At 42.4% G+C, this 19,717-nt stretch overlaps 4 protein-coding genes across 6 annotated transcripts in view; all 4 read left to right on the forward strand.

Moving 5' to 3' along the window:
• The window catches only part of LOC119312255 (protein RTE1-HOMOLOG-like), a 2,831-nt gene extending 643 nt beyond the window's left edge, over window positions 1–2,188 (forward strand). Inside the window, exons 2-3 of the mRNA XM_037587980.1 lie at window positions 1,230–1,507; window positions 1,604–2,188. Coding sequence (XP_037443877.1) covers window positions 1,274–1,507; window positions 1,604–1,984 — 615 coding nt within the window. The 5' untranslated portion in view covers window positions 1,230–1,273 and the 3' untranslated portion in view covers window positions 1,985–2,188. The remainder of the gene's footprint in view (window positions 1–1,229; window positions 1,508–1,603) is intronic.
• Window positions 2,189–6,675: 4,487 nt separating this feature from the next.
• LOC119312257 (chromatin remodeling protein EBS-like) lies at window positions 6,676–10,864 on the forward strand. 2 transcript variants are annotated; one of them, XM_037587983.1, is made up of 5 exons: window positions 6,676–6,853; window positions 7,596–7,944; window positions 8,674–8,742; window positions 9,581–9,728; window positions 10,572–10,864. In XM_037587983.1, the coding sequence occupies exons 1-5, from the start codon at window positions 6,766–6,768 to the stop codon at window positions 10,596–10,598; spliced, it is 681 nt and encodes a 226-aa protein (XP_037443880.1). In that variant the 5' UTR covers window positions 6,676–6,765; the 3' UTR covers window positions 10,599–10,864. The 2 variants fall into 2 exon arrangements, with proteins under 2 accessions (XP_037443880.1, XP_037443879.1); XM_037587982.1 differs by having other exon boundaries at window positions 6,677–6,853; window positions 10,569–10,864.
• A 280-nt stretch (window positions 10,865–11,144) lies between these two features.
• Window positions 11,145–16,473, forward strand: LOC119312256 (probable GTP-binding protein OBGC2). Its single transcript, XM_037587981.1, has 9 exons — window positions 11,145–11,817; window positions 11,927–12,018; window positions 12,879–12,962; window positions 13,827–13,904; window positions 14,170–14,370; window positions 14,480–14,587; window positions 15,209–15,283; window positions 15,424–15,608; window positions 15,927–16,473. The coding sequence occupies exons 1-9, from the start codon at window positions 11,178–11,180 to the stop codon at window positions 16,009–16,011; spliced, it is 1,548 nt and encodes a 515-aa protein (XP_037443878.1). The 5' UTR covers window positions 11,145–11,177; the 3' UTR covers window positions 16,012–16,473.
• Window positions 16,474–17,294: 821 nt separating this feature from the next.
• LOC119306473 lies at window positions 17,295–19,419 on the forward strand. Of its 2 annotated transcripts, XM_037582681.1 has the most exons (6): window positions 17,295–17,384; window positions 18,032–18,082; window positions 18,168–18,332; window positions 18,452–18,505; window positions 18,598–18,744; window positions 18,865–19,419. In XM_037582681.1, exons 3-6 carry the CDS (start codon window positions 18,219–18,221, stop codon window positions 19,216–19,218), a joined length of 669 nt encoding a protein of 222 aa, XP_037438578.1. In that variant the 5' UTR covers window positions 17,295–17,384; window positions 18,032–18,082; window positions 18,168–18,218; the 3' UTR covers window positions 19,219–19,419. The 2 variants fall into 2 exon arrangements, with proteins under 2 accessions (XP_037438578.1, XP_037438579.1); XM_037582682.1 differs by lacking the exon at window positions 17,295–17,384 and having other exon boundaries at window positions 17,950–18,082.
• Window positions 19,420–19,717: the final 298 nt, after the last annotated feature.

The following is a 19,717-nucleotide window of genomic DNA, read 5'->3' on the forward strand; positions in this document are numbered from 1 at the left end:
TCCAGTTTTTCCTGAATCCCAGAGTAAGCTCCGTATCGGAGATGTTCTTGGCTGTCTCGAATGTACTGGTTCAGTTAGGGATTTGGGGTTTCCTTGGTTCTCTTGGATCGGCGAAACAGCCAATGGACCAGGTCCTTTGTTGGTCTTGGATTTGGCGAATAGGCATTATCCTGTGTCCCGTCTCCTGTGGGACTGGATGTGCGGGAGCAGAATTGGAATTCAAATCAGATAGAAATTGTGTTGAGGTATGCTGGTTTTTCCAGAATGTGCCTCCCAATCATGTTAAATCTCCTTAACCACAGTGGGTTTCCGTCTTCGTTGATTCCAAATATTAGAGTAGTTTAGATACACCCGCAAAAAAAAAAAAGTAGATTAGATATGTGGAAGAAAGCTTCGTGAGGGATCACCTAGGTGGATCCGTGTGCAAAATGACATGATTTAAGGCCTAATATATTTCTTGAGTGATTGACTGTTATAGTAATCTTGACAAAAACAAGTGTGTTAAAAAGCCTAATTAGAGAATTACACAGAATATCTGACCTTATTACTGTGATAAATTTTGGTTCAGTCATAAAGAGGATTGTAGAAATCACTTTGGGATGACAATGCAGGGAGAAACATTATGACTGAACTCGCGCTTCTTCAGAAAACAGGAGCATCCTTTTGTCTTACACGGCATAGCGATAGGAAATAGTATGGTAATTTCCTTATGTGGTTTAGGTGCATTTTTGGCACCAGCCTGTCAGTAGCAGCAATCAAGTTAGTCCGCAACATTTTTGCTTGGCAGTTCTCCTCAACTTAATAGATATCTAGAGTAGAATAGATTTACTGCAACTGTGCTGTGTTCGTGTTGTTTGTGTTATTATTTCAGCATCTTAAGTATTCCCTTCTATTTTATATTGGTACATCACACTTGCAGTAACCATTTGGTCTAAAGGTGCTATTATTCTTATGGTTCATTTGAGACAACATTTGACCATTAAAATACAAAGGTAGATTTATTTCTCAAAATAAGAACATCTGCCTGCCTAAATGCTGCTTGTGGATTTAAGTTCTTGCACTTGCTTTATGCTCCTTGTTGAATAGAACTTCTTCAATTCTGCATGTGCAGGCCATTATAAATGTCAAGTACTTCGCATCCATTTCATGTGTTTTTCTTGTATTCCTGACAGCACGAATGTGCATTCTTCTTCTGATGCTATTTTTTCTGCAACATTGCTCTGGTGCAGTTCTCCCTTGCATCTGGACCAGCAGCTTGAACTGGAGTGAGCTGATGGAAGCTGAAAGAAGCCAGCTTAGTCCAATCGACCCAAGAAGAGCTCGGTTTCCTTGTTGCATAGTGTGGACTCCCATACCCTTCATCACATGGCTGATGCCATTTATCGGTCACATTGGCATTTGCAGAGAAGATGGTGTAATCTTGGACTTTGCCGGTCCAAATTTCGTGTCAGTTGACAACTTTGCCTTTGGAGCTGTTACACGCTACATCCAATTAAATGGTGATGAGGTCTGTACTTTGTGGTTTATATACTAATATTTACGCAGCATTCAAATCTCAAATCATACTATTACTCACAAGCCGTTAATCTCTTGTCACACGCAGTGCTATAAACTTCTTGACACCGGCGCAGAGACGACATGGGATGGTGCTCTGAGGAAAGGCGTGCAGGAGTTTCAGAACAGGAACTACAACCTGTTCACCTGCAACTGCCACTCCTTCGTCGCCAACAACCTGAACCGGCTCTTCTACGCCGGCCACGACAAGTGGAACGTGGTGAGCCTGGCCGCGGTGATGTTCCTTCGGGGCCGCTGGGTGAGCGCGGGAGCCGTGGTGAAGACCCTGGCGCCGTTCGTTGTGGTGCTCGCCCTTGGCGTTCTCCTCGGCGGCACGACGTTCTTGCTCGGTCTCCTCGCCTTCGCAGCCGTCATGACCGGGTGGTTCCTCGTGGGCACCTACTGCATCAAGGGCCTTGTGGAGCTGTAGCTGCAGCACACCGGGCTTGAGTTTGGATTGGGGACTTGGGGGGTCTCCTTGTGATTCCTTGTGCCTTAACCTTGTCTTTAACTTGTGCATCTTCTCATAACCTTGTACATCTAACAGTAATCGTGCTGCAATTAGTGTTGAATCCAAGATTAATTGCAATTAATGTTGTTTCCAAATCAGGATTAATGTAATTAATGTTGTTTCCAGATTGTCGGTGGTGTGAGGAACATATCAGGTGCGGAGTGTGCTTTCTTATAAGCAAGTACTCCCTCCGTCCCACAATGAGCGGGAGTAGTTCTTTGATTGAAGTCAAACTTATAGTAACATTATGAACATTTACAGTAACAAATTTATATGATGTGAAAGTAGTTGCAATGATGAATCCAATGATATTATATTTGATGGTGTACATGTTAATATATTTTTCTACAAACTTGTTGAAAGTATATAAAGTTTGACTATAGACAAACTTAATATGTGGAGTAAATAAAAACGAAGGAGTACTAGATAGATGAGCGATAATGGTATTTTTGCCTGTCTTAGAAACTACTCTCTCCATCCCATAATATAAGAGAAGGAGGGAGTAGTTGCCAAATCTAGACGGCCTCAGCGCGTTAATTGGGACCGGATTGTGTCCAAATTTACTTTAGTTATATATAGATTTTCTAGGTCATCCTATATAGATAAATAGTTTTTTGCTAATAGAATATGGGAAAAGCTTGTGAACAGCCCGTTGATCCAACACCGCGCGTCCGCCGCCTTGAGTGTGTGACGCGTGTCCCATGCGTGGCCCGCAACTACATCTTTACTGTAATTTTTCTACAATAACATCTGTGTTGCAAAAGTATCTTCCGCAACAACACCGGTGTTGCAAAAAAGTGGATACGGAAAAAAAATATGCAACAAGACGCGTGTTGCAAAAAATATATGCAACAAGACCTCTATTGCAAAAAAAAAACCACAAGACCTCTCCTGCAAAAAATATTTTTGCAACACTAACCTCGTTGCAAATATTTTTGCAACAAGACTTGTGTTGCAAAAGGAAACTTGCAACACACTCTCTGTTTCAGAAATGAGGACAACACTAAGCCATGAGATACAATGGATCTGACGACTTGCAACAGAAAGCACATGTTCGCTGGTACGACACGTGCCCCACGTGACATGTGCCCCTGACTCCTCGAGACCCTTCTCTAATTTTTCTGCAACAAGTCCAATGCTGCAGAAGTTTCTCCTGTAACATAATATATGTTACAAAAAAGTGAAGACAATTTTTTCAACAAACCTCAGTTATAAAAAAAACTGAAACAAGACTTCAATTGCAAAAAAAACAACTGCAACACAGACTGTGTGTTTCAGAAAAGTAAATAGCGGTTCCGACGTTTTGCAACAAGCATCCTGTTGCAGGACTTGTTCCGCAACACCGCCCTTGTTGCAAAAGGGAGGTGGCGCTTGTATGTGGGTTAATAGGATGGACATCCCCGCATCCATCGAACGGCCAGCAAAGCGGTGGATGTTTTCTAGCTATCTGTCGGCGGACGCGTAGCGTGACCCATCGAATCTTACATTCTTAAAAGGTTGGTCCCAATTCTCTCAACATGCAAAGTGTCCACTTCATCATCCCACTAAGCAATGAATTTAAGTCTTCTCTCCCACTAAGCCATGCAAAATCTGCCACATAAGCGAGTCATGCATTTAACTTATAAATTACATTTTTTTTGCATTAGTCTATTCATGTAATGCGGTCACATCATATATTCATGTTAGTCATCATTAACATGTTTGTTCGAAATGACATATTTAATTGTAATCAAATCTTACATTCTTAAAAGGTTGGTCCCAATTCTCTCAACATGCAAAGTGTCCACTTCATCATCCCACTAAGCAATGAATTTAAGTCTTCTCTCCCACTAAGCCATGCAAAATCTGCCACATAAGCGAGTCATGCATTTAACTTATAAATTACAATTTTTTTGCATTAGTCTAATGCTGCCACATCATATATTCATGTAATGCTGCCACATCATATATTCATGTTAGTCATCACTTAGTCATCATATATTCTATTTTAGACATTTTCTTTTATTGACTTTCAAGCTTATACTTTCTTTTCATTAGATTTAGTTATTTTTGTCAACTACTTACACATTTTTTAACAAAGTTACCGCAGCAACGTGCGGGGAGAGAGTCATCCTCACTACTCTATTTCAGAATTACACATTAAATCCAATTCATCTTCTGCTGCAAAATAGTTCTTATTTTTATTTTCTTACTCTTTTTCTCCTTTCACCCCTCTCTTTCAAATTGTTTATTACGCTACCATCCCGCTGCAATGTGCGTGGTATTGTCTAGTATAGATAAATAGTTGATCTTACTATCTATGATAACGTTTGTAAGTGCATCTAGTGCATCTTAGTGATTTTGGTGTATTGAAGACTTATAGATTAAGGGACTAATATGTTTGTGAGTGTATACAGACTCTATAAGTCGATGAGGAGTTTGATATTTACGATCAAAGTTGACCCCTAAAAATGAATGTCTTCAGCTGAAGACTTTGGTCTCCTGAAGACTTTGAAAGTGAAGAATGGTGTGACCTTGAAGACTTGAATATTCATGCGAGGATTATGGAGCGTGAAGACTTTTATTTTAGTAGTTTCTTCTCCTTCTTGAGTCATAGGAAACACCGTACTATTAAAGGGGGTCGAGGTAATACTAAGAAAACTGATTTCCAAGTGATGCTCATCTCAAAATCCTACACCTACCCAATCCTTTCGAGTGAAGCCATTGAAAATCTCATATCAGTTCAAAATCCTACACCTACCCAATCCTTTCGAGTGAAGCCATTGAAAATCTCATATCACTTCAGTCAATTTCTTCAGTGACAGAGACGTAGATCTTCTGGTCTCTAAGGAATTTGTTCTGACTGAGGAATTAGGAATTTGTCAGTGCGGATTGCCTACACAGTGAGGAACATGATAATCCTAAGGAATTTGAACCTCATATTTCTGACTGTTGCTGTGCTATGCGCCAGCTGTCCAAAATATCTACCCACCTAACAGTCATATCATTAAAGAGCATTTATGTCTTATCATGTCGAGCTGCTCCGTAGGCTATAAATAGTCATCCCCCTGCAACCACTAGCTGGTTGGCTGCTCCGAGAGAAACTGATATTTGTCATTGAGAGCATCCCATCCTCCGAGGACTTTGAGCAAAAATCATCAAGTGAGGAAAAACCCAAAACTCAAACCCAAACACCTACAAACCCAAAGTGATTGAGCATCACTGAAAACATTGTTCCTGTGTGGAACCGACACGTGTTACCTTTGAGGACTGTGCATCCTCCAAACGGTTAGGCGTCATGGTCTGAACATCCAAGAGAAATTGTGGATCGCCGAGTGTCCAAGTCTGTGAAGGTTTGGAAGTCACCTGAAGACTTACCACGGGTGACTGGGCGAGGTCTGCGTGACTTTAGCTCAAGGAGAATATAGTAAGGACTGTGTGTCAGGACTGTGTGTCCTCGAGTTTAAATACTCAGCCACTCCAACCAGACATACTGTCACAACAGTTGGAACTAGTCTACCGAATCATTGTCTTCACCAAGCCAACTGGTTTTATTTTCTCAACCCTTTCATTTCCTCATTCATGTGTTGATGAACCTGATCATTACTGTTTGAAGACTTTGACTGACGACTTTCTCTAATTCCTCAATCATATTTCTCCAGTCTCAAAGTCTTCAGCCTGCTTATCCCGTTTTCATGCTATCTGTACTCTGTGCTTATTTTTATTTCATCATGATGACTATACTGTTGCTCTGTTATGTTTATACCTGAGTACCTGAGTAATTATTCCGCTGCTAGTGTGTCATTGCTTAGGAACTTCTTCATCTAGGAATTCCTCAGTGATGAATTTGTAAGAATCGCCTATTCACCCCTCTCTAGTCGATATAACGCGCTTTCAATTGCAGCAAAAGGCTCCTTTTGTAGGTTTGGGAGGTTCTCACTCCAGTCAGTTTGCCTTCAGCACACAAATGCGACGCGCTAGTTAGATTAATATTCAACAGTCTTTCTTTCTTTTTCTTCCAGCTTTGGTCCTCAAACCGCCCCCCCTCCCCACCCACCCACACATAATCAACTTAGCCAAATTGCAAATTCAGCCAACTTGCATATATTATCTCCAACCCAAATTATTCGCTTTAGATTTTTGTAGACAACGATGTATCTAACGGTAAAACATGCCTAGATACAGATGTTTAACAACTGATTCTTCATACGCCTCTACTAAAAATGCGCCATGTCCATCGCTAAAGGCCCTGTTTGGAACACAGGAAGCTTGTCCAAACCAGAGAAAACCGAATTCACGGTGAAATATATCCGTTCAAAAGTTGGACGTTTCGTTTTGTTCAAATGAAACAGATCGTTTAGTGATCTAAATGATCTAAATTCCCAGCAGGTCACCATCGACTACTGACCGCCGTCCGATGGCGACAATGGGGGGCCCCACCCCCCGGATCGGACGGCGGAGGAGCGCCGGTGGCCGGCCGCGACGCATGGTGGAGCCCTGTTGGAGTCCAGGGAGATCGAAAGAGGACGAGAGCGAGAGACACACACGCGCACAGTCACACGCAGAGAGGGAGAAAATAAAGGGGGCTCGTCGGGCTCGCGCAGGGCCGAGAGAGAGAGAGAAAAAAAAGAGAGAGCTCGCTCATTCCCATTCCCATCCCCCCACCCCCTCCCCTCGTCGGAGCTGCGCCGCCGCCGCCTCCCAATCCGCCGCCGCCGCCCATGTCAAAGACGCCGGGGAAGACGCCGCGGACGCCCAGGCGGATCCTGGAGTCCTACACCATCAAGGGATCCGACGGCGTCATCCGCCGTGAGCCCTCCCCTCCCTCCCCTCCCCTCCCCCCGATTTCTCCGTTCGTGATTCCAGTCCGGTCCGGTCTAGTTTGCTTCCGAGATTTTTTCGGCGGATTTTCGGGTGCCCGGGCGGGATTGCTCCGATTTCGACGGGTTTGGGGGGCCGGGGTCATGCCAGATGCAGAATCTGCACTCCCCCCCTGGGAAAAATATATCTGGTGCTAGCATGCCGTACATCCTGAAATGGTCCTAGCATGCTGTAAATCCTGGTGTCTTCTTTAATTTTACCGCTTTGGTTTCTTAATCTACTTACCCTTGAACATTCGGGGAAGGCACTGTCAGTCCAGAACTGGGGTTAAGCTGGATTTGGGCTTTAGCAGGGTTAGTTAGTGTCTTCTTTATATCATTCGGATTAACACTCACTCCCGAGTATGCACATGGAGCTGGAGGACTTAAGAGTAGCTCTGTCGGCTGAAACCCTAAAAGCTTATCTTTGGGTACAATGTAAGTCCTTTTGCTAACCGAGCCAAAAGGATTATGATGGGAGGTTATGTGGAGGCTGATCCTAGGCTGCACACCTTGTATTTCTTGTGCTGAAATTCCTCAGTTCAGGATGTCGGCGGCAATAGTTCGCCGTAAAGTGTGATAACCTTGTGCCATATCAGTTCTGGGGCAATTAAACATCGCTATCCTAGTCTTGTTAGTACCACTTTCCAGTTTTAGCTTAGCATTTAAGCCCATGGTGTGTTTTGTTTCAGCTGGGGACTCTGTGCTGATGAAGGCGCCCGACACATCAAAGCCTCCGTATGTGGCCAAGATTGAGGAAATCGAGGCAGCAGGACCTCGGGGCGCAAATGTCAAGGTTAAAGTGCGCTGGTACTACCGACCGGAGGAGTCCATTGGTGGGCGCAGGCCATTCCATGGCGAAAAGGAGGTGTTCCTCTCTGACCACCAAGATGTGCAGAGTGCTGACACCATAGAGTGCAAGTGCAACGTCTACAGCTTCCGGGACTACACCAAGCTTTCTGCTGTCAATCCTGAGGACTATTTTTGCCGCTTCGAGTACAAGTCAATCACAGGCAGCTTTGTGCCTGATCGCATTGCTGTGTAAGAATTTAAGCGAACCTCTGTTTTTCTATATCATATCTTACTACTTCATAAATTTCAATATTTTGCTAGCATCTTTAGACAATTAGTTTGATACTGAAGGCAGTTGAGCAAAGTAGTCATTTCATTTGATGGCGTTGAGTGAGTCATTGTTTCTTACTCCCTCCGTCCGGAAATACTTGTCGAAGAAACGGATGAAAATGGGTGTATCTAAAACTAAATTGTGTCTAGATACATCCATTCTTCCGACAAGTATTTCCGGACGGAGGGAGTACTTATGGTTTTCCTCCATGAATCAACCTATTGTTTTTTCCCTCCAAAACCTTTGGCTTTGTGCTCCCATGGTTGATAATTTATAATTTGTTCTCTCGTTACCATGATTCCATGAGAGATGAGTTTATAGGAGATACTCTCTACTGTAACCCTATTAGTCCTTTTGGGACATGATTCACTGTGTGTTGGATATGTTCTGTTGTGCCAGATTGAACTAGGTACATGATTTACCAGTACTGTTGCTGCAACGTCTGAGTCTCAGGGAAGCCTTTATAAGACCTGTCTTGTTGATTTTGGCCAAACTATATCTTTGCTCTCTTATAGTGCTCTTTTTGACTAGCATGCATATTACCTTTTGGGATACATTGTATCTCTCTTTTATGACAGACAAAACATGTTTAGTTTTTTTATTGAAATAATTAACTGCCTTTCCATCTCTTGTTGTAACAATACCAGGTTTTGTAAGTGTGAGATGCCATACAACCCTGACGATCTTATGATCCAGTGTGAGGAATGCTCTGATTGGTAAGTTTCAGGTTATGCATTCATTTAATTTCTCTATATCAGAACGGTAGTAACACGGAGGCTGTCTTGCATTTGTGTCATTCAATGAAGTCAAGATGTTGAGCATCCTATTACCTTCGTAAAAGCATGGTCCTCACTAGCAGCGAAGCAACTAAATTTCACAGGGGCAAACTACACAACTGATAAAGAAGGCTCTTAGTAGGCTAATAAGTTAATCTACCACTGGTTACTGCAATTTGATAGTCTGATACTGAACATCAGAGAAAATTTGAGTACTAATAGTTCATTTTGGGCTGTAGTGTTGCATAGTCTAATTCCTGGCTTTTTGATCGAAATAGATAGCGATTCCATTTTTTGTGATATCCACCTGAGTGAGTTGCGCTTTTGAGTTCTTGACTTTCCATAGATTGTACATTCTTCACATGCATTTATTGTCTGCAAGTAAAAAGTTGATTACTCCTTTTCACAGAATTTTAAGTAACCATTGCTTAATGATATTTATAAACAGCAGTGCTACACGTACGACAACTTTCCATCCGATGCCGTACGACACTAGTCAGTCACCCTTGGATCAAGTCATTACTTTAGGAACAGACGCAGGATCACCATGCCGTACGCAAATACGATAAAGTTAGTCGTACGCAAAGCAAATTCGATTTATAAATTCCAATAAGATAGTGAGTTGAGAACATTATAAAGTCTTCACATACATCATCCATTTTCATGTATCAGCCTCTCTGTAGCACTTTCAGCTTTTTGAGAATTTTGGCAAACTCGTATCTTTCAACAGCAGTTTCAGAATATCTTGTCGATGCCCTGAAACATTGTGCCCTCCCAGGTTTCACCCTGCTTGTATTGGAAAGACAATCAAAGAAGCAAAGAAACTTGAGAATTTTACATGCGAAGGTTGTGTTGCTGAAAATGGAAATGGAAATGGAGTCAAGAATGAAAATTCGCATGAATCTACAGGCGAATCAGATGAGAAGGTAATTAATCTGATGCTTTGATTGATTAAATTGTTGCTGCGTCGGTTCTTCATTTGTATCACAAACAAAACCAGCGGTTCAAAGGTTATTCTAGTTTAGTGGAAGTAGGCAGAGATGATCTTGCATTTCCCAACAGTCTGCAATTCCATTTCCCAACAGTCTGTAGTGTTGCATTTCCCAGCTGCCTTGTATTTTCTTTCTTTTTGAGATATCCGTCATGTATTGTTGCCTTGTTGGAGGTACATATAACTGCTTTAAAGAAGGATGGACCTGGCGTAGTGGTGAAGTACTCCCCACTTGTGCCAAGAGCCCAAGAGGTCCTGGTTCGGCCTCTCTGCATTGCACTGTGCAGGGGTAAGGCTTGCCTGGTATAATCCTTGCCCAGACCCCACATGGCGTGGGACCTTCTAGCACCGGGTCTGTCCTTTTTACATATAATAACTGCTTAAGAGTAGGGGCCCATTGGCCGTTGGGACCCAACACATGGAAATACATGAGTAGAAGAAACACATGAATTATACTACTCCCTTTGTTCCTAAATATACGTCCTTTTAGAGATTCCAATAAAAGACTACATACGAAGCAAAATGAGTGAATCTACACTCTAAAATATGTCCATATACATCCGTATGTAGTCTCTTATTGAAATGTCTAAAAAGACTTGTATTTAGGAATAGAGGTACTAGTATATAGGAATGACATCGAAACTCGATGTAATTGAAAACAACCGCTGGCATGATGTTTCCGTCGACATGTCCGTTATATGTGTGTGTGTGTGTGTGTGTGTGTGTGTGTGTGTGTGTGTGTGTTGTGACTAATTGATCTCTGCACTACGTTCAGCAGGTGCAGTCGAAGCGGCGACGGCGGTGAAGGCGAAGGCGATCTGGGCGGAAGTCCTCCATCTCTTCACGCATGTGACGCGGTGGATGTACATTGCTGTTTCCAGTTTGATGTAGAACGAACCTGTATTGAGAGTCTCTTCTAGAGTCTGGCATTCGGCCAGTTTGCGACTTTGCATATCCATGTGGACCTACCTGTTAGAGGGAGTCATTTTTCTCTCTTCTTTTTTCCTTCCCCCTTCGTGTTGACATGGACATTTGTGAGTGAGCTTAAATGCCCTTTCTTCATTGACTAGACAAACAGGATACCATGTTTTTTTCTTTTTTTTGGGGGGAAGAAAGAAAGAAAAGAAACAGGGTTTCAAGTGAATTCCCTTCGACTAGGAAAAAAGCTCAAACTGTTTTTTTTGACGAAAAACAACTCAAACTAAGGCCCATCGTACGAGCACCGACGTCGTCGCATATTGGCCCGGTACGAGCCCATCTTACATGCCGGGCCGCACCTCAATCACCGGCCCATAACTAAACCCCGCGGCTTATCCCCACCCCCGGCGCTACACTGATTGACACCACCACCAGTGGCAGCAGCAGCAGCAGCAGCAGCACCGCAATGGCGACGCTTCTCCTCCCCTCCCACGCGGCCAGCCACCACCGCCGCGCCGTCTTCTCCGGCGGCGCGCACCATCACCCGCTTCTCCAGCCGGACCTCCTCGGGGACGCCCTGCACGCCGCGGCGAGCAGGAGGCGCAGGCCCATCGCGGTGGCGTGCCGGGCGGCGTCAGCCGCGGCCAGGGCCAAGGCGCCCCCGACCGCGAACGCGGGCCCGCCGCCGCAGGCGCTGGCCAAGGAGGCGCACAAGTACTTCGACCACGCCGTCGTCAGCGTGCGCGCGGGGGACGGCGGCCACGGCGCCGTCCTCAACATGCCGCCGGGCCCCTCCGCGGACGCGGCCCCCGCCAAGACCCGCGGCGGCGGCGGCAGAGCCGCCGACAAGGGCAAGGCCAAGAAGGGCAGCGGGAAGAAGGTGTCGTTCAAGCGGAACTACGATGGGTCGGTGTCGCTGCCCGTGGGCGGGCACGGCGGCGACGTGGTGCTCTACGCCGACGAGGCGGAGGAGTCGCTGCTGGGGTTCCACGCCAAGGCCCGGCACTGCGCCAAGAGGGGCGGCAACGTCGGGGCCACCGGCACCCTCAGCTCCCGGATGCACAACGGCTTCGCCGGGGAGACGCTCAGGATACCCGTGCCTGTAGGTTTGTAGCCCTGGTGCTGTGAACGCGGAGCATTATTATTATTTTTGCTCTGTCGCTCTGTGAGGTTAGGTGTTCGACTCTGATGCCTTGCCTGCTCACTGAATTGCAGGTACAGTTGTGAGGCGCAAGAAAGGGTCTGTTCTTGCCGATTTGGCTCATCCTGGTGATGAGGTGCTCGTCGCTAGGGGTGGACAGGGCGGGGTGAGTTGGTAGATGTTATGCTATATTGTCGTGTTAGAATGTTAACACAGAATGACTGAATTTCTGTCTCCAAACGCGTACGACACTTAGCAAACATTTCGACAACTATGCTAGGAGCCATGGGTTTTGCTTTAGCAATAGCAGACCAAAGTTATTCCTTATGGACAGCACAGATACTAAAGAGCTTAGTAACCATTTCATGATGATGCTCTGGTTTATGGCACTTGCAGGAAAACTGTGTAAAGTGCTTGCTAAGTATCGTAGTTAACCAATTTTAACATGTCAAGATGCATTTGTGTAGTTTCAACTCATTCAAGTTGAATCGTTCAACCCCTGAACCTGTATCGGATATTATACTCAAAGTTCATTCTGAGGTCTGTATCGGAGTCTATAACTAGATTGTTACCGGGTAAGATTGTGTTACCAACGGATGGCATTTAGGACAGTAAAATTGAGCCCAATCCCAGCCCTCGCACGCCTCCTTCATTTTTGGCCATCCGTTTTAGTGATGAGGCGGTTATGTCCGTCGGATCTGCTGTTTCTTACGACCTCCAATGCACGTTAAAATCCCTGGCCCAATTGTCCTAAAGGGCTGCTGCTCCGAGAGAAAAATCTGAGCTTGTATATGACCAGGTGGGTATGGAGACAATTGCACATATCCGTCACTGTGACTAATTGAGATGATGATAACCATGCCTATTCCTCTGAAACAGATTCCAGTGTAGCTGAGTATGTGATTACCTCATGTAAAACAGTGTAGTGGACACTTTTCATTGTTTTCTGATATTCTTTTTCATTTGGTATGATACATATGCTTGCTAATATTATTATGGTTTTACATATTTACTTCACTTCTGCAGATTAGCTTGATTGATGCGCCTGATTACAAAAGGGGGAAAGCCATGGCTTTATCGCCTAATGTCATGCGTGATGTTACTGATAAGGTAAGTTGTTACCTATGAAATAATCCTGGATTTGATGTTATAGATTCGATGCTGTTTTTACTAATAAGTTGTCTTATTGGGGTTGTTAAATTGGGGAAGGATTGATTGGAATAAATGCTCTGTGTTTCTTATAGTGCACTGCTTGTTAAGTGTTTATTTTTATTTTTGAGAAAATGCAAAAGTTTTGTGGCTCATTGTATTGAAAAGGTAGGAACAAACTTCCCGTCAAAAAAAAAGGTAGGAACAAACTTAGTTAGTAATTACACACCCAAACTTAAGTACTCCCTCCGTTCACTTTTGTAAGTCGTTTCAGACAACTCAAAATAGGCTGTTTTGCACATTGTCTGAAATGTCTTCAAGGTCTTATAAAAGTGAACAGAGGGAGTAGTAATTATACATACCCACTGGCTACACTAATACCACACGAACAAACTTGTGCATCAGAGAGCATAGTGTAATCTAGTTCTCTGCCTTCACTCGAAGTTCACACATGTCCAGCAATACTCTAGCTGTTTGCATGTATCCAATTGTTGTTCTGCCTATCGCAAATTACCAATTGAGCGGTAAACAACAGATGCTCAGCCACTAATGCCAATGAGTACGTGCGGACTCTTGAACCACTGAACAGGTGCTATTCGTTGTTGTTTGGTTCTATACTTCTATCAGTATGGTGTAGGATTATCCAAAGATTTCAAATAACGACATCTTTATTTGCTGCTTCATTGTTGTTTGGCTCTGTACTTCTATCAGTATGGTGTAGGATTATCCAAAGATTTCAAATGACATCTTTATTTGGTGGCTACTATTCTCCATTTTCACCTCCATTTTTTTTTGGTGATTTTGTATCATCTCTTGTTTCTGTAGGTATTAACTCATGGCCAGCCTGGTGAGGAAATAAGCTTGGAGTTAATCTTAAGGGTGGTTGCAGATGTTGGCCTTGTGGTAAGAGTGTTGCACTACTACGTACATCTCATGTGTATTTGCTTTTGTTTTTCGTTTTAAGGAAAAAAAGTGTTCAGATCATTTTCTATATCCAAGAGTCGAGATATCAGATGGCTCTGCTTTAGAAGGGTTGCAATTGCTAGGAGTCCTTTCCGTTTCACTTTTAGGGTTCAATGTTGGATTATCAGGTTTTCACGGCTTGCTTCAGATCTATTTCTTTGGCATATCACAATGTTGGCCTAATCGTCTTCATTTGCATTTTCAGGGACTTCCAAATGCTGGAAAATCAACACTTCTATCAGCTATAACACTTGCAAGACCAGACATTGCTGATTATCCGTTCACTACATTGATGCCAAATCTTGGCCGGCTTGGTGGAGATCCCACTTTAGGGGCTATGCAGTTTTCCTCTGGAGCAACATTGGCAGATTTGCCAGGTCTTATTGAGGGCGCTCATCTGGGCAAGGTACTGCTTTCTTTTGTGTTATTTGCAAAATATTTGTTTGAAGATAAGGTCTCGTTGCTTCCCGTGGTTGGCCTCTGTGGATTCATCATGTGGTTTAATTACACTGCAGGGTCTTGGTCGCAATTTCTTGAGACATTTGAGGAGAACGAGGGTAATTGTCCATGTCGTTGATGCTGCTACTGATGACCCTGTGAACGATTATAAGATTGTCAGAGATGTAATTTCTAATTGCTTTCATCATTCCTAAGTCATATTCTGTTTTGAAAATTGCGATCACATTCATTATATAGTCTGTCCATAGTTATAGCCCTGAACCTGGAAGCTGTTGTTACACTAACGTCAGTAGTGAGACAGTTTGACATGTTTGTTTATCATGTGTTGGGGGCATAATCTTATTGCCAATTGTATATAGGAAGTTTAATCAATAGAACTAAAGGGAAGGGATTGAAGTAGCGGAACTTGCACCAACAATTCTGTTGGCTGTTAAGTGTTAAGTACTACTCCCTCCGTTCCTAAATATTTGTCTTTTTAGAGATTTCAAATGACTACCACATACGGATGTATATAGAAATATTTTAGAGTATAGATTCACTAATTTTGCTCCGTATGTAGTCACTTTTTAAAATCACTAGAAAGACAAATATTTAGGAACGGAGGGAGTAGATCCCAGTTGGCAACTTGGCAGGATTTGTAGGATAATAGTTGCTTTGCTAAGGGAGTGCAAAATCTTATATTTTGAATGCAAGTCTTGTGAAAAACTGAATCATATGTCTATGTTTGTTTCTTAAGTATTATAGCTTTTGTGTTGAATGATCATCTAACAACCATCTCTGTACAGGAATTAAGGATGTATAACCCCAAATACCTGGAGCGGCCTTATGTTGTGGTCCTGAACAAGATTGATCTTCCTAAGGTGCAATTTCATACTTAATTTGAATCAAACTATGGTTTCCCTAGTTTTTAGCCTTTACTTTTCTATTTCAACCAATCTCCTGAAAGTTTGATCTTTCTTGGCATTGGTTGGAGTCCTAACAATTGTTTTCCTCCTTGTAGGCCCAAGATAGGTTATCTTCATTAGCACTTGAAATATCTTCAGCAGGCTGTGAAGAATGCCACGACAACAATACCAGCAAAGAAAAGCTAAATGAAAATTTCAACAGACACCATATGTCAGAAGACGATGATAAGGAACTTGGGGACTATCCAAGACCTCAAGCTGTAATCGGTGCAAGCGTACTGTAAGTCTCCTCACCTGACCAACTAAACACATGTTGTACCGTGTTCTTAAACAGCTCATAATATTGGATATTTGGTTAACCTGTGCACAATGACACAAGCGTACTGCAAGTGTACTTAATCTGTTGTTCCTGTTTAATGTTTGCTTAAGTTTGTGCTTGCATTGCTGTTCATACCACAAGTTTTTTCGAACAGTGCTTCAACTGTCCTCAAGTTGTACAAATTGAACATTTTTCACTTTAGATTCCTCGGTGTTGCAAGAAGCTGTTCTTTTCTGCCGCTGTAAGATCTCATTTCCATTGTTTTCCCACCCTTTGCAGGAGGCACATCGGGATCGACGAGATGCTGAAGGAAATCAGGACAGCCCTGGGAAAATGCTCCGATCACATGTCACCAGGACCATGAATCTGAAAGCCTGCATGCTGGAGCCCTTAACATCAGTCCAACACCTGGAAAGGATCGAGCCGGATTGAATGGTTCTTCGACAACAGCGTCAGTTGAGTCTGTCCTTGGCTCATGACGCCGTTGGCAATTCCTGGAGGACAAAAACTACCAGTCTGATTGTCCAAAATCCTGACACGGAGCGCTTCGGTGTCTGCCACGTTAGCTCGAGCACGAGCAGTTGCAGATATCCAGGCTACACCTCCATCTGTATTCAGTGCTAGAGATAGAAATAAATCAGTTGTGTGAAATATTGAAAAACTAATGGGGACTCATATATATTCGTGTGCACGTATTAGTGAAGATTTGAGAATCATATCTTCCGTACTAAAGGACTAGTAGAAATTGTCTATATGGACTCATTAATTGTTCTCTCTGCTTTACTTATATAGCTGAGTAACTGACAAAGCTTTGGCCTTTACCAAATAGTTTGCTTAATGTTCATATTTGTTCTTCATTTACACATTGTCCATATCTATATGTATGTTGTGCTATATATTGAAAACTAGTGTCAACAAAAATGTGCACATTTTGTGAAGGTTTGTTTGATATCCACATTTCTTTTAATGAATTGCTAATAGAAAATGATCAACATAAACAACTCATCCCTTGTAAATATCCGGTCTTGGCTAATTTTAGTAAAAATATCACATTTTTTTTATTTTTAATGCTCATATTTATTATCTTTCATTTGCACCTTGTCATATGTATTCAGCGCTAGAGATACAGTGAGATATTGAAAAAACTAATGCGTACACATATACATTTATGTGTACATATTTGTGAAGATTTGTGATGCACATTTTCCATGGAACCAGAACGTAAACGTGTTCTGCAGATATACATGCATGGACGTTTTCAAAATTGTACTAAGGCAGCGACAGTTAATTTGGATCGGAGAGGATACGTTCTTTCATATCTTCTGAAATGAGTGGCTAGCAGAAGACCAGACTCGTCCTTTTCATTTACATTAGACCAGACTTGTCCTTTGTTGTTATTTGATCTCCGGATAATATAGCAAGATAAAGTATTCACATTCATAAATATTTCGTTTTAATGTTCGCATTTATTAACTTTCATTTACATCTCGTCCATATGTATTCAATAATAGAGATGTGAAGATATAAGTTGTACCCACTTTATTTGCGAGATTTGAAACTCACTCTTCCCTGATAAATGGCCACCAGAAATTCATCTATATAAAGGACTCATCCCTTGTAATTCTCTTGCATCTCATCATGTCTAAACTTAATCTAGGATTACATATTCTTGCCATATATGTTGTTTTCGTTGCTCACCAAATCCATGGAGGTGGATTGCATCCAACCAACCAAAAGGTAAGCGTGTTGTTCCTACAAATTTGAGTAATTAGTAGTTCGAACCAAGGGGTGATATAGCAGCGAAAATAGAAAGGATTGTTCATTCTATAGAAAAAAAATATTCCTTACCAAAAGAAGGTGAAAATAGAGAAATGCAACTATGTGATGAACTACAACCATTTCTCTCATAGCGAAGGTGTAGGAATTTGGAGTATAGGAGTTGTTGGGGTTATTCGAACTGGATTTTCTTTTAATTTCCTAATTTTCATCTTTGTACTATGTATGAGTGGTTTTTTTATATGAATGGCAAATCTGCATGGTTTGATTGCCACAAAGGCATGGGGATAGGGCTGGTGCCTCTTAGATTCGATGCATGGTACATGATTGGCTGATTTTACACATTATAGTTTGTTTTCTAGTCTTTAAAATGTATATTTTGTACTCTACATGTTTCATTTTAAGCTATGCGTATTTAGTTCTACCTTTAAAATGTATATTTTGTGCACAGAAGGTTTTTTAGTCACCCGCTATAACTATTTAAGCTATGCATATTTAGTTTTTCCTTTAAAATGTATATTTTGTTCTCCACATGTTTTAATTTTTTTAAAGCAACAAAAGCCGAACAAGCAATATCTGGATTGCATACTCACTCTGAAGCCTTACAGGCATGATATGCACATGCTTCTCCATCAAAAAGTTCCAATGACATCGTTTATGTGAGTCACTCTATCCCGGAACTTTTAACAAGCCAATGTTTTCTTACCGTCACTTTCAAAGTTTTTAACTTTCTGCCTTCTACAGTTTGCGACACACAGGACACATCCCGGTAGCTACTATGGACTTGCTGCTACAATGGATGTGTACGGACACAATATCAGTGCTGGTCATATCATAACATCTATTTGGATTGCTAACATGGAGGGTGATCCAAAGACAGATGAGAATGCAATTTGGGTCGGGTGGCAAGTAAGTCGTAATTTACATATATTCTGATTTTTACAGATTGTAGCCATCTTACCATCATTAATTTGGACGTACTCGATGCCATTTATAATGCTCTTAATGACTCATCAGTTTCTTCCCAGGTTGACCCAAAAAAATATGGGGACTCACATACTCACTTCTTCACGAGTTGGACGGTATGCTTCTGCCTTTTCACTCAAACTATGTCCCTCAACTGTAGCACACAAAGCTAGAATATCTAGTGACCATATAACTTTGTGTGAAACAGAGAGACACATATCATACAGGGTGCTATGACATGGACTGCCCTGGTTTCCAGCTTGTTAAGGGGTCAAAAATCGCTCCGGGTGGCACAATACAACCAGTCTCTCATGTTCATGGTGTACGTCAAAAGATTACAATTAAAATGTTTAGGGTAATTAACTATATCTTGCTAGTATACTTCCCAATTGTAAGCATATTGATCATAATGATCTAATCACATGTTGCTGAATTTGTGGCATACATTACTCAAATTGCTTCTATTACATGGCAGGAAAAATCCACGGGAAATTGGTGGATACACTACGGCTTCAATAAGGCCCCAACACTGGTGGGCTATTACCCAGCAAAATTGTTTGACAAGTTATCGAAGAAGGCGACCCAAATTTCAATTGGTAGCATTGTTGGGGGGAGTCCGTCTATCCCATCCCCTCCAATGGGTAGTGGATTCTTGCCTTCTGATAAAGCTGCATTAATCACAAATATTTCACTCATTGGGGAAGATGGCAGGATGACACCTTTTACTGTGAATACAGACAGGTTACAGAGTAAGAGTAGTTGTTACTCTATCTCACCTATCCAAGGTGCAAAATGTTCCTATGGAGGTCCAGGAGGTTGCTCCGCCTAGCTTAAGTAGATTTTACTCATAAATTCCTTGCCCCTTTGTCTAAATGGTTTAATACTTGGAGCCCTACCATGCTCTGCCTTTCCTTGGGAAAGTTATACTTAAATACTTTGGTATAAACACCTTTCCTTTTCATTGGTCCGATTATCATAATAATCCCATTTTCCTTTCCATTGTTTTGTTTCACATTTCTTGTAATCTAACTTGTCTGAGCAGAGGTAAATCCCTGCTTAGGTAAGCACCTCGGTGTACAACTTTTGTCAGTAAGACCCTGTTGCTATTGTTGATGACATTCCGATAACCACCGATGGACGAGAACTTTGCCTATTGGTCCGCCTCATCTTACGAGCAGGAAAATGGTTCTCTTTGTCCCTCGCCCTTGGTACCAACGTTGTTGGCGACATAACTGACAGGCTATCCCCTGACATGCCTTTCCCTCATGACCGTGCAAGATGTCACCACTCTTCCTACCTTTAACGCACATTGTGGGGCCATAACCCAC

The sequence above is a fragment of the Triticum dicoccoides genome, chromosome 5B, assembly GCF_002162155.2.
Source record: "Triticum dicoccoides isolate Atlit2015 ecotype Zavitan chromosome 5B, WEW_v2.0, whole genome shotgun sequence".
Lineage (NCBI taxonomy): Eukaryota > Viridiplantae > Streptophyta > Magnoliopsida > Poales > Poaceae > Triticum > Triticum dicoccoides.

Bases quoted from the DNA above. Each gene is read 5' to 3' on its own strand.
- LOC119312257 (XM_037587982.1), top strand. From the start codon at position 6,766: ATGTCAAAGACGCCGGGGAAGACGCCGCGGACGCCCAGGCGGATCCTG. The intron at 7,945-8,673 runs GTAAGAATTTAA...TAACAATACCAG, and splicing joins GTGCCTGATCGCATTGCTGT to GTTTTGTAAGTGTGAGATGC. The intron at 8,743-9,580 runs GTAAGTTTCAGG...GTGCCCTCCCAG, and splicing joins TGTGAGGAATGCTCTGATTG to GTTTCACCCTGCTTGTATTG.
- LOC119312256 (XM_037587981.1), top strand. From the start codon at position 11,178: ATGGCGACGCTTCTCCTCCCCTCCCACGCGGCCAGCCACCACCGCCGC. The intron at 12,963-13,826 runs GTAAGTTGTTAC...TTGTTTCTGTAG, and splicing joins TGCGTGATGTTACTGATAAG to GTATTAACTCATGGCCAGCC. The intron at 14,588-15,208 runs GTAATTTCTAAT...ATCTCTGTACAG, and splicing joins ATTATAAGATTGTCAGAGAT to GAATTAAGGATGTATAACCC.
- LOC119306473 (XM_037582681.1), top strand. From the start codon at position 18,219: ATGGATGTGTACGGACACAATATCAGTGCTGGTCATATCATAACATCT. The intron at 18,506-18,597 runs GTATGCTTCTGC...TGTGTGAAACAG, and splicing joins ACTTCTTCACGAGTTGGACG to AGAGACACATATCATACAGG. The intron at 18,745-18,864 runs GTAATTAACTAT...ATTACATGGCAG, and splicing joins TTACAATTAAAATGTTTAGG to GAAAAATCCACGGGAAATTG.